General features: G+C 33.7%; 1 protein-coding gene across 1 annotated transcript; it reads left to right on the top strand.

The window, feature by feature from the left end:
- The first annotated feature begins 8,290 nt into the window (after positions 1 to 8,290).
- On the top strand, positions 8,291 to 9,669 carry LOC122296822 (probable galacturonosyltransferase-like 1). Its single transcript, XM_043106621.1, has one exon. It carries the CDS (start codon positions 8,364 to 8,366, stop codon positions 9,405 to 9,407), a length of 1,044 nt encoding a protein of 347 aa, XP_042962555.1. The 5' UTR covers positions 8,291 to 8,363; the 3' UTR covers positions 9,408 to 9,669.
- The last annotated feature ends 2,738 nt before the right edge of the window (positions 9,670 to 12,407 follow it).

Genomic DNA, 12,407 nt, shown 5'->3' with positions numbered 1-12,407 from the left:
TACTCTTTTGTGAAAAGTTGTATGTAAAGTTGAGGTTTTAGATCTATCAATGTTGGTTTCCCTTTGAAACTGATCTAGGCAGCGAGGTTTTAGCATGCTTGAAGCCCTTGAACATCCTTATTGTTGCCATTTTTTCTAATTATATGCATGGCCTAAATCGGTTATGGATCCTTAGAGGAGCTAATGAAATCCTTAAACGAATAAATTGTTTAGTTTTCCATTTTCACTGAAATTTCTTTAGCAAACTTGAGCTTTCACTTCTCCTCTGTCCCGCGTTTGATCTTGAAAAATCCTAAAATAAAGATCTCATATAAATCATAATTGGAGAAGAAAGCACATTGGATTTGTTTTCAAGGTCGAAGACGATGTTCACTTCTCAGTTTCTGCAAGGTTGCAACAAAGGTTAGGAAATGTTGTAGAGAAATGATTGTACTACTTCTTCCCCTTTGATTTTCAAAGGAGTGACAAATTTAACTGAATGGGTCAGCTGTCACTCATACGTAGGGCATCCCAGATTGGCCCATCCCAATCTGGGCACAAAATACTTATGCAATTCACAAATGGACTAAAAACCCAACAACGCATTTAGATTTAGAGACTTAACAATACAACAATTAGTACACAAATGGATGGTTCTAATCGAATCAGATTTGATACAAAATATAAAATAAACAGAAATTGAGGTGGAGAAGAGAGGAGAATGAGAGTAGGATTTGATGGCTATACTTTTACTATTTTGAATTGGAATTGAATATATAACGTAGATTTCTATTTATACGAAAATTACGTAGAGATAAGATACTATTAAACCAAGAATTTGATATGATATTATTTCTAACAAGGTTAACAAAGGTGAAGGGTTAGTGATCACTGTTATTTGTGATGGACCATAAGCAACTTCAATTGAGAAGTAACTGTTGATACCGTGTTTTGTGACCTAGGCAATGGCACGGGCCCGTTTCATAGAACCTGCAAGACAAACAAAGAGTGGATTCGGGTTGAGCCTGTGAGACCTCCGATGCTTAAGTCAGTTGAGAATTATTGTGTATATAAAGAGTGTCCAATCCTTTTTTGTGGAAGGAGTTGAGTTATTTATACCTGACCTAAACCTTGTCTTCGAGGGGAAGCATGGAACTCCAAGGTGTGCCTTGGTCAGACCTGTCCTGTCCCTGATTTGGTAATGCTCTGCCATACCATGGTCGTGTGCGAGTATATTTTGTCATGTAATAAATGCGACATGTCCTTGGTCTCTCGTGACTGAGCATGTCATAAATGCGACGTGCCTCTAACCATCCACGATTGTGCAAGTCATAAATGTGACATGCTTCTAGTTGCCCATGCTCGGGCAGGTTTGACTTCCTTTCCGGGTTGGGGCAACCCAGTTGGGGCCCCAAACCTTGTTGTGGCCTTGAGGAGGGTTGAGTTTGTGATGGGCTTTCTAGTTGACCAAAGCCTATTATTTGAGGGACTCTTTCGTGAGGCTGAGGGGTCCATTGGGGTGGACCTAGGTTCTAGGTCACTTGGAGGTTCTTGGCTGGGCCGTTTGGCTCGGGCCGTTCCTCTCACAGTAACTTTGGATAATTATATTAGCAAAAGAAATTTATGAGAGATGAAAGGAGGACTAAGGTCCTTGAAAAGAACGTATAACATAGCCATGGGTCCAAATGTAACTTTTATTTTAATTATTTGCAATTATCTGTCCTTCTCATGTTTGTAATGAACAAGCACATCTGCACATGCAAATGCAGATAGGGGGGATTGTCAGTATGCTAAACAAGTGGCATGATCTTCCTCTCGATCTATCATTGTTCTTTGCCGGGTATCAAAATTATATTAATTGCTATAACATGAATGAAAATGCCCCGAGGATACGTTACTTTTTTAACACAAGTTTCAAGTTCGATATGTGTGGACCATTTATTTAAAAAAAAAAAAATGATATATGAGTACGGGTCTACCCCTTCTACCTGAAAGTTCATGTGGAGAACACACCCTCTATATTTCTCTTATAAATCAAATCAAATCATATCATTATATTATTTTCTAAATTGATTTGGAACTATAACTAAAGCACCTTAATTTTAAGCAGTTGTGATGATCACATCATTAGCTATGTTTGAAACACAAACTCACCTTAATTCATTTTAAAATAATCATTGATAAGATCTATTACTTTTTTAATTTTTTATAAAAAAATTAAACTCATCTCAACTTACTTCATAAATTTAAACACATATCTTAATTAATTAACATTTAAACACATATTAATGAGACTCATAAAATATTACTGTTCACAAATCAACTTAGATAATCGATCTAAATTATCCCACCATCCAAACGCATTAATTGAACTTTGGTGAAAGTAGCCTCCCCTCAAACAAAAGTTACTGGAGGTCTTAATTTGCATTAGACCAATCTGGATTCTGGACTGTTTTCGTCCGGGAGGTCCCTGAACATCATGGTACTGAGAATTAAGAAATTTTTAAAGGTTAAAGACTATTCTAACATGGAAAAGAAATCCATGTCGGCTCTGGACATGGCAGTAATTGGGCTGATCTGAAGGTTCTGTAAATTTACAAGAGTGTGGCTCCATTTATAGTTCATACTCATCATGATGATCATCGGGTGCCGTGATTCCAGGCGGTATAGTTAAACTGTATATGATTGAAGAATTAAACTTTGAAAAGAAAATGAAGAAAGCCCTCAAATCTGGGATCAGCTTTGCACTGATATGGGTGATATCACCAGCGTGGTGAAACTCCAAAGCATTTTATATATATAAATGAATAGATAGTGGGTCCAAGTTCTGGCATTCCGGACATGTATGCCGACGACTTCATTTGTCTACAACTTTTGGGGAACGTTTTTCACGCTGAATTCGTAGCATTCTTTATTTTTTCTTGCCCTCTGCCCCACTGTTGTATTTTACATGCATTTTTGTATGCATTTGTTTAATTCTGAAATTTTCCTCTTAAGTTGAGTACTTTTCACTTTACATAACTATTATATATATATATTGAAAATAAAATAATAACAAAAGGAGTCTAATAAGTAAAAATGTAAATAATACTACAAGCTAGTACACGTAGCATAACTCGATCAATAAAAAAAATCGAGTTGTAAAATAGATTACATATATGTATCATGCATGTCATTACTCTCTTTCTTTAATTTGACTTCCAATCAATAGACAGTATAAGAAAATTGCTCAGTTGTGCCCCATTATTTTTTACATAATGATTATTTTCTGTTTAAGTGAGTTTGTTTATGTTAGAAATAGTCATTCTCGTCACATATAATCCATCACAAATGGTTATTTTTCTTATAGCGCGAACATATTTTGCTTAGCTTTAATATATGTTAATTTTCATAATCTAGATTCCGATTTCTAGATCGCGTTTACTTATATTAATTCTATTTTATTGGAGTTTCAATCATACTCGCTAGCTGTATATGAAACAATTAGGAATTCAAATTAAACTAAAAATTATTATTTTGAAGTTGTTTTAAATTGGAATTTTGATATTTAATTAAGAGATCATGATCAGGTTTTAATCTAAAAGTTCTATGCATGGGGATTTTTTTTTTTCCTTAAAAAGTTTGTATAGGACTAGTTTTTAGAGTTCTATACTATTTTAAACTATTTACAAGTCATGAAAATGATTGTAATACCAAGATCTGATCTGGGAGGAAAATTGCGTTTCTACAACATATGGCCGTTAACTTGTCTGTGAAATCCCGATTAATTACATATACTAATTTATGCATATCATGTAATTGTGATCCAGAAATCAAGCTCATTGCCACCGGAAAAGTCAAAACTAGGCCGCCGCCGGGCAGGAGATGATCATGATCATGTCTCACGGCCGGCCACTAAGATTTCGCATTAATAACGCTGAGTAGAAATAAAGTAGGGTGGGAGATTATCATGATCGATGTCAAATTCTTGAATCTTGAAAATGAGACAGAGTTTACTTAGCGTGAATAAGTACGACTTTGGTGTACGTGGGGCTTAATTATACGCAGTACTTGATCGGTAGGGCATGTCGTTTTCGCCTTCACTTGGACGTAAAATCAGGTTAATTATGAGCCAAAGGCTAATAACTCCACATAGAGCCTCCGGTTCGGTGGGTGATCAACTTCATTCATACATGATGATGATATATGCATAGAGGACTTCCGTTTGGTATCGATGTTCAGTTTATTACTGATCTCTTTAAGTTATAATTTATACCATAATCTTTAATTATCAACGTGCTATTGCTTTGGGACGTCCTTTCAATTCCATCAATTTCCAACATTATTATAAACATCAATATACATATCATTTTCTATTAATTTCAAGTATGACCAATTCATTGAAAGTGACTAAAATCTTAAAGAAGTAATAAAAACGAGATTTCCAAATCCAATGCAAGGATGTACAGTACAGCAGAAGTGAAATCTGAACAGATTTTTGTACGTAAAGAGATATGATCGATTGTCATTTTCATGTATATATTGAGTGACTTGCCGAATATATATATGATATGGTAATTTTTTCTCTTTATTTGTTTCTTTGTGGCTTGCAGTTTTCCAAACGAACAAAGATTAAACTTACAATATGAAAGGTGAGCCCGCCATGTTCGGCTGACCTTTTCGGCCATTCTTGACCCACGCCATGCCATTAGTGTCGGTGAGTGAGACGTTGGGCGTGATAATCGCTCACAATCATCAAGATAAAAGCTCTCATGCAGTAATATATAGAGATAAATGTCAACAAGAACTGTAGATACATTATGTATAAAAAGGGACATAAATCTCTCTTTTTTCCTGCTTTCGATTCTTTTATTTTTCCCCTTGTGTCTGTATATATACACAAGAGTAATGCTAGATATAATATATATATATATATATATATATATTATATTCATATGGTGTGTAAGTTTCATATGTTCTATTTTATTTTATAAATGGATTGTATGAAACATGCATGCGCATCGATCACAGGACTGCACAAATTAATAAATTATCTTCCTATTTTACTATATATATATATATATATATATTTATAGATTAATTCCAAGAATAGCTCATGATCGATCCAAAAGAACAGAACTAGCTAGTTATTTTGCCGTCAAATTAATATTGAAGTAATACACATGACATATATACATCAATGAACCCCTAATAATGAAGGATCGATGTATTCACCACCTTTTCCGTTCCAACAAATATCAAAATACTGAGTGAAGGCCATGTGAGGTGCACATGCAATTCAACCTCACATGGCCTTCAATGATATATTATAGTTGAGTTTGTACTTTAGCAATTAAACGCTTAAGATCATCAACTGTACGTACAGTTTAGCTACCTATCGAATCCATTAATTGAAGACTTAAGCGTGTCCCGTTTGGTTACCAAATTTTTTTCAACTTTTCATCTTATCATTACACGTTTTTTAAATCTTATACACATTTTCAAATTTTTATATAAAATATAATAAAAAATTTAACTTTATCAAATCCCGACACACTCATAATATTTAAAACTAATATTTTAATAATATTTTATTCAACTCAACTCAACCCAACATCCTAATCCAACCTTAAGCTTGATATATACGATCCATGCAACTTGATCTACCCATGAATTTCTTATATTAACACTGTAAGACTTAGGATCATATCATCATGTTCATTTTGTTTTGGTATAGTTTTGCCATTGATCTTTTCTTTTTTTAAAAAAATTTATTTCAAATTTTATAATGTTGATCAATGGAGTGAATTAAACTTAATTGGAAAATTGTCTTGACGAGGGATGCTAATCATCATCATCATACACCACATATTTTACATATTTAAAATTTATTTATTATTTTATTTTATTTTTATTAAGCTAATTAAATTATTTTACTTATCATCCATATGCTATTATAAAAAAAAATTAAAATAAATATGATGTATGATGTGTAGGGATAATTGTAAAATTATTTGTCTTGATTTGCCACCCACTTCATCTTTTACAAATGCTAATATTTGGTGTTTTTGTTTTATAATTGTAAAATAAATAATCCTTATCAACATTTATAATTGACAGAAAAAAGAGAAAAAAGTCACCTTCAAATCAATCAAAAACTCCATACTATATTATTTAATATTGATATGGTGATTGATTTACATTCTTTTAGATTTTATTGGATACATTTTGTTGAAAAATGAATAGATAAGGTTGAAAAATTGACACAAAAATCTATTTATTTTTCTCGCTTAAAGTAATCTTGCCAATTAATTTTTAATATTAACATGATGTATTCAAATTTTAACTGAATATAAGCCAAACTCTTCTCATTCTTTTTGCTTTTTACTTGTGCTTTTAATTCTGGTAACTTGTAGTCGGCAATGAATGGAAGTATATAATTTAGGATACGAGTGTGAAATTGGAAAGGAAAGGAAAATATGTCGATATTGGAGTTCGGCTGTCTGTCTCTTTCCATCTTAAAAGAACAAGGAGCCCGGTTTTCTTCCTCCATTAATGATAATTTGCCCAGGAGGCATCATATGGGTCCCACTTGTGCAGTACTACGTGGCAACTCTCTCATTCTTGTAGGTGACACGTCTATCCCTCCAAGCCAATTCCCTGTAGTTTAGGGTGAGGTGTACAAACACACCCAGATGATGTCTCCGGATTTTGGGGCACAAATATTGGGTAACCAAATAATTACTTGACTGGCCTGTCCAACAGTCAGCCCAAGGATGATCATTTTCTTCATGATTTTTATGAATTTTTTACATTAATTGATAGAAAATATCCGGAACAAGGAGAAAATGTTCCCAAATTAGAATATTTTCTAGACAAATTAATTGATTTCTTTGCCTCCTGTTTCATCTCCATCATCATCTCTATCATCTTGCTCGTCGGCGACGTACTAGTTATGTACATCTTTTCAACTTAAAATGAGTTTCATATGCCACTTATCTTTTATATCGTATGTCTTACTTCTGATTCAATTCTACACATGAGAACTTTCTTATGAAAAACTACTCCATTTCTTGATCAAAATGGTAATCTCGTAGGCAAAAAAAGCAAGTGATGGGATCCACTCCTTCGTATCATCAGAAACTGTCCCTAGAATTGTTTGAATAAAAACAAAAAGGTGAGAGGATGAGTCGGGGCTTTTCCAAACGTGGATGGCTCAACGAGAGAAAGTGAGAGTAAGATATCATGTCGAGTACCAACTCCTGTACCTTCATATCAACTATAACTAATATCTTCAAACTAACCACATTAATGTGACATGAAAAGGTAATTAAAACTCTGTTCAGCTCACTTCACTCCATACACGTACGTACAACTGCACTCATAATATATTGTTGTTTCTTACATAAGTAATTAAACTGAATGTTATGGCAGTTGTGCTATGAACATCCCAATTTTATTCATGATTCTTACACATGTCTATTGCATATTACCTTTGTAAATGTGCTAAAAGTAAGAAAATTTGCTATTTTCTATTATCTCTGACATCATCATTCTTTACGTGGCATCAAGGAATTGAAAGATAAATAGAGAATGATAAAAAGTTTTCCAGTCATTTGATGCCATGCGTTAGGTAACGATATTGATAGGATCGATAATAATTAAGAAAAAATTTAATTGTAAATATAATTATGTATTAATTTATATATTAATTTAATGTAATTAGTTAAAAAGTAGATTTTATTAAAAATAATATTAATTTAAATTTTAAATATGAATGAATTAATATTAATATACAGATTAGTACGTAACTTTGTTTATACGTAGCAGAACCCAATAATTAATAGTATATATAAAGATGTGAATAGTACTTCTCTAAAAAGAACATAATTCGATCGTTATATCGTATGCTAATTGTTTATTGTAGAGTAATTCTAGTGTCGTTTTGAATTTTTAATTAAGTATTTTCAGATATTAAAATATTCTTAAGTATTTAAAGATATTTTAAAATATTATCATATATATATTTTCTTTTCAAACATAAAATATTTTCAATTTTAAATTTTTAATTTTTTGTCTAACTATTACAACTTTTCAAAATACTTCCAAATAAAATATAAAAAATAATAAAATTTTTTTGATTAAAAAATTATATTTAAACAATTTATTAATTAACTTTGTAGTATTTTTATTCAATTTTTTTCTTTTATTTTTCAAAACTCAATTAAGCATCGATCTTAATTTAAACTATTTTAAGTATTATTTATATGTATTCTAAAATATTCTAAAACCTAAATGGAGAGCTACTAAAGAGATTATATATATTCGCAGCTTACGTTTTTTTCCACTTACAGAGAGATACTATAAAGAGCTTTCGTGACTTTCACTACTGGACCACTCATAACATGCCAATACCACAAACAACAAAGCACCGCCACCACCACTTCTCACTTCTCCTGATCCTCTTCCTCCTCTGCTTCAACGCCACCGCTACTCAACAATTCCGTGAAGCCCCCAAGTTCTACAATTCCCTTACCTGTCCTTCTATTCCTGCTACCGCCGAGCAGAGCTCCGATGAGGCTGTTCACGTCGCAATGACCCTCGACACCTCTTACCTCCGTGGCTCAATGGCTGCCATTCTCTCCGTCCTCCAACACTCTTCCTGCCCTGAGAACATCATTTTCCACTTCGTCTCCTCCTCCTCCTCCGCTTCCTCTAACATTCTCAGCACCACCATCTCAAACTCCTTCCCATACTTGAAGTTCCGGGTCTACGCCTTCGACGATTCGGCCGTGTCGGGACTCATCTCCACCTCGATCCGAGCCGCTTTGGACTGTCCTCTCAACTACGCACGGAACTACTTGGCCAATATCCTCCCTCCAAGTGTCAGGCGCGTCGTCTATCTCGATTCTGACTTGGTCCTCGTCGACGACGTTGCCAAGCTCGCTGCGACCCCGCTAGGTGATCGAGCTGTCCTCGCCGCACCCGAGTACTGCAACGCGAACTTCACTTCATACTTCACACCGACGTTTTGGTCCAACCCGTCTCTGTCCATGACCTTCGTGGGTCGTGACGCGTGTTACTTCAACACCGGCGTGATGGTCATTGACTTGCAGCGGTGGCGAGCCGGAGACTACACGACTAAGATAGTGGATTGGATGGAGCTCCAGAAACGAATGCGGATCTACGAGCTGGGCTCTCTGCCACCATTTTTGTTGGTTTTCGCCGGGTATATAGCTCCGGTGGATCACAAATGGAACCAGCACGGTCTTGGTGGAGACAACTTTCGTGGACTGTGCCGGGATTTGCATCCCGGTCCGGCGAGTCTGTTGCATTGGAGCGGGAAGGGCAAGCCATGGGATCGGCTAGACGCGAACCGGCCATGCCCGTTGGACGCGTTGTGGGCACCTTACGATCTCTTAAAGACACAGTTTTCTCTCGAGTCTTAGAAATTATATTGTATATCAATCTTCACTTAATAAGGTTTTTTCCATCTTTACTTTTAAGACTTTCATGAGAGGAATTAGGCAATGGTTTAATCTAATATCAGATGAATAGAAATCTTTAAACAGATCTCTTTTCACTCTGAGTCTCGTTTGCAGATTGATACATATACATATATATCAGTGAGTGAAGTTCGCTTGTACATTTAATATACATTGTATTAACATTACATCTTAAAGAATGATCAAGCTTTTTGTTTTTCCACTACTTCTGTTGCTGGGAACTGGAAATTACAGTGTATGAAAGCGATTGTTACTAAGAAGAAAAGAAGGCAAATTATATATATAGGGTTTATTCTGTTTATTTTTCTGGCTTAAAATACAGTCACAGCTTCTTCCTGATCTTAACATAGGTTTTGAGAGTTGCTGTATATGCTTTTGAGTTTTGGGCATGCAAATCTATTTTAATATTTGACACAAACATACACATGACTTGGTATAAACAAACTGTGATGATCAAGTTCATTTACATGAGGCGAGGCATCTAAAATGCTCTCAAGTGAGCAACATTTTATGTTGCTGTAATGTGAAATCAATTTGGGCAATCAATTATGAAGGTAATTGATTACACTCAGCCTTCATGTCCAGTCTTTTTCCAACTTTAATTCGAATACAATGCAAAGATGGTTCTTTTTGCCTTGAATTCTTACAATATGTTACATCTCTTTACCTTTGCAGGTTCATTTCTGGCATGTGTATGGTCTGGCCAAAGCCAAACATTACTTTAGGGGATTGACGAATTGATGAATCTTCTTAGCAACAAAGTGTACGTCAGTACTACCTACATATTATGTACTGGCAGTTTATCGTCGGATTTGATAATTAAAGTTCTACGATCTACAATTAGTAGTGTTGCTTTTTGGGCTAATTTGCCTCCCATTACATGAGATTTCAAGATTATTTTTGTAAATTAATATAAATATGCTCTCTTTATTGTAATTTGCAAGTTCGCAATTCTTAATTTATAAGACAGGTGGATGGTTCTTTTTTCTTTTTTCTTTTTTTTAAAAAAAAAAAAAAACCGTGTGGGGTAATAAAAGTCACGTCCAGCAGATACTTTTGTACTACTACGTACTGCTCTTTTCAAATAAATAGTTTTTTTTAGTTTACTTTTTTCTGGACGAAATATTTTTGGAAGAGCTTTGGTAATCTATATATAAATATCAAAGTGCATGACATCACATGACATATTTATTTGAGTTTTGCTATATATAAATTTAGTCGCGTATTAATATGTATATTAATATTAATTTATTTATATTTAAAATTTAAATTAATACTATTTTTAATAAAATTTACTTTTTAATCAATCACATTATATTGGTATATAGATTAGTATATAATTATACTTACAATTATATTTTTTCTATTTATTTACCCGGCTAGAAGAAAACGACAACATCGATCAGAGACGTGATGTTCATACATGCGATGAAGTTTTCCTCCATATATTCATTTTAATTTATATATCATTTATATATTTTATAGATGTGAATGATTAAAATAATTATTTTATATTAACATTATTATTTTTTAATTGATTCAATTGCTTTAAGTTAGCCATGTTGAAGGAAACTTCTTCTGGGAGACATTCATGAAAAAATGCAAACGCCAAAATATAGATCAGCATCTGCAGTATTAGGGGATACTGCATCAAGTAGTTTAGGTTGCTTGGGGTTAAAGACGATTATGTTCCATTCTTGCGACAACCTCCAAACACCGTATACCTACAAGAAATAACGTCTTTTCATGGGAAAAAGAATCTCTGTTAACAACACGTACGTACCACAATCTCCCCAACATAGGTAAGTGGTAACTGACATATGAGCTGAGCAGCCAGTAACAAGGTAGCCGTTCTTCTTGACCAGCAATAGCATCAATCACCTCGAGTAATTGTAATTTTGTAAGATCCGATAGTTGAGTGTGTGTGTGTGTATATATATATATCGCTTAAAATTTTATCCTTTTTTTTTTAATATTTAACTTTTGAGTATTATGAAAGAGAAAATTTCTAATTAATTAATCATCATTTTAACTATTAAAATTTGAAAAATCTGATATTAATTATATCAATAGACAACTATAAAATGATGATAAATTTTAATCTGCATGCTATAATGGCTTTGGCCTCGCATTCGACTCAGTTAAATTAATAGGAAGGCCAAGGAGTAAGGAATCCCATGTGATAACTGATAAGTCAAGCTGTGTGGATACCCATTGAATTATGATAGTCTCCTTAATTATTAAAGTGGAGGCCGATATGACTTTGATCTTTTTGTCCATACTTGAGACACTTACCAGCTTTCTGCACCTTCCATGGCTATCCCATTTCTGATCAACTCAATTCCATTTACATCCACAAAATATATTATAAAGAAATGAGAATTACGTACTACGCGTACGGTCTACAGAAATAGAGAGATTCCATAAAAATGTTAACTGATATTGATGCATTAAATGTATTCCTAATCTGATGAATTGGAAAATTTTGATTTTAATTTGAGAAAACCCATGAATATTGTATTGTAATTTTTTTCTTTTTTTGGGGTCCTGTTTATTAAACCTAGGAGAAATCTGATCAGGTTTCCCGTGGGATTAAAGTCTTAGCTGACTGAAAATCCGGTAAATTAAATGTGCGTGAGGGAGAGATATAATCTCTGTTGCAATGGAGAATTGGAGATCTGTAAGTGTCGATCCAGCAATATGAGACTACGTATATATAAAGCTACGGTCAACTTATTGGAACTTTAGATCGATGCATGAGACTGACTCGTAGTCGTCGAAGCTTTTACACATGCATGATCATGATATAATTATATGTATATAGAAAAATGTGACATGGGAATTAAGTATGGATTATATTGGCTTATCTACCTTAATTTAATGCAGTGGGTTAAATACGACTTTCAGTACTAGTTGTTAATTATTAATAGTTGATGGTCCAAC

This window comes from Carya illinoinensis, chromosome 2, assembly GCF_018687715.1.
Source record: "Carya illinoinensis cultivar Pawnee chromosome 2, C.illinoinensisPawnee_v1, whole genome shotgun sequence".
Classification (NCBI taxonomy): Eukaryota; Viridiplantae; Streptophyta; class Magnoliopsida; order Fagales; family Juglandaceae; genus Carya; species Carya illinoinensis.
The sequence above is the reverse complement of the archived record's forward strand: the minus strand, read 5'-3'. Positions and strand labels throughout refer to the sequence as shown.

Bases quoted from the DNA above. Each gene is read 5' to 3' on its own strand.
- LOC122296822 (XM_043106621.1), top strand. From the start codon at position 8,364: ATGCCAATACCACAAACAACAAAGCACCGCCACCACCACTTCTCACTT.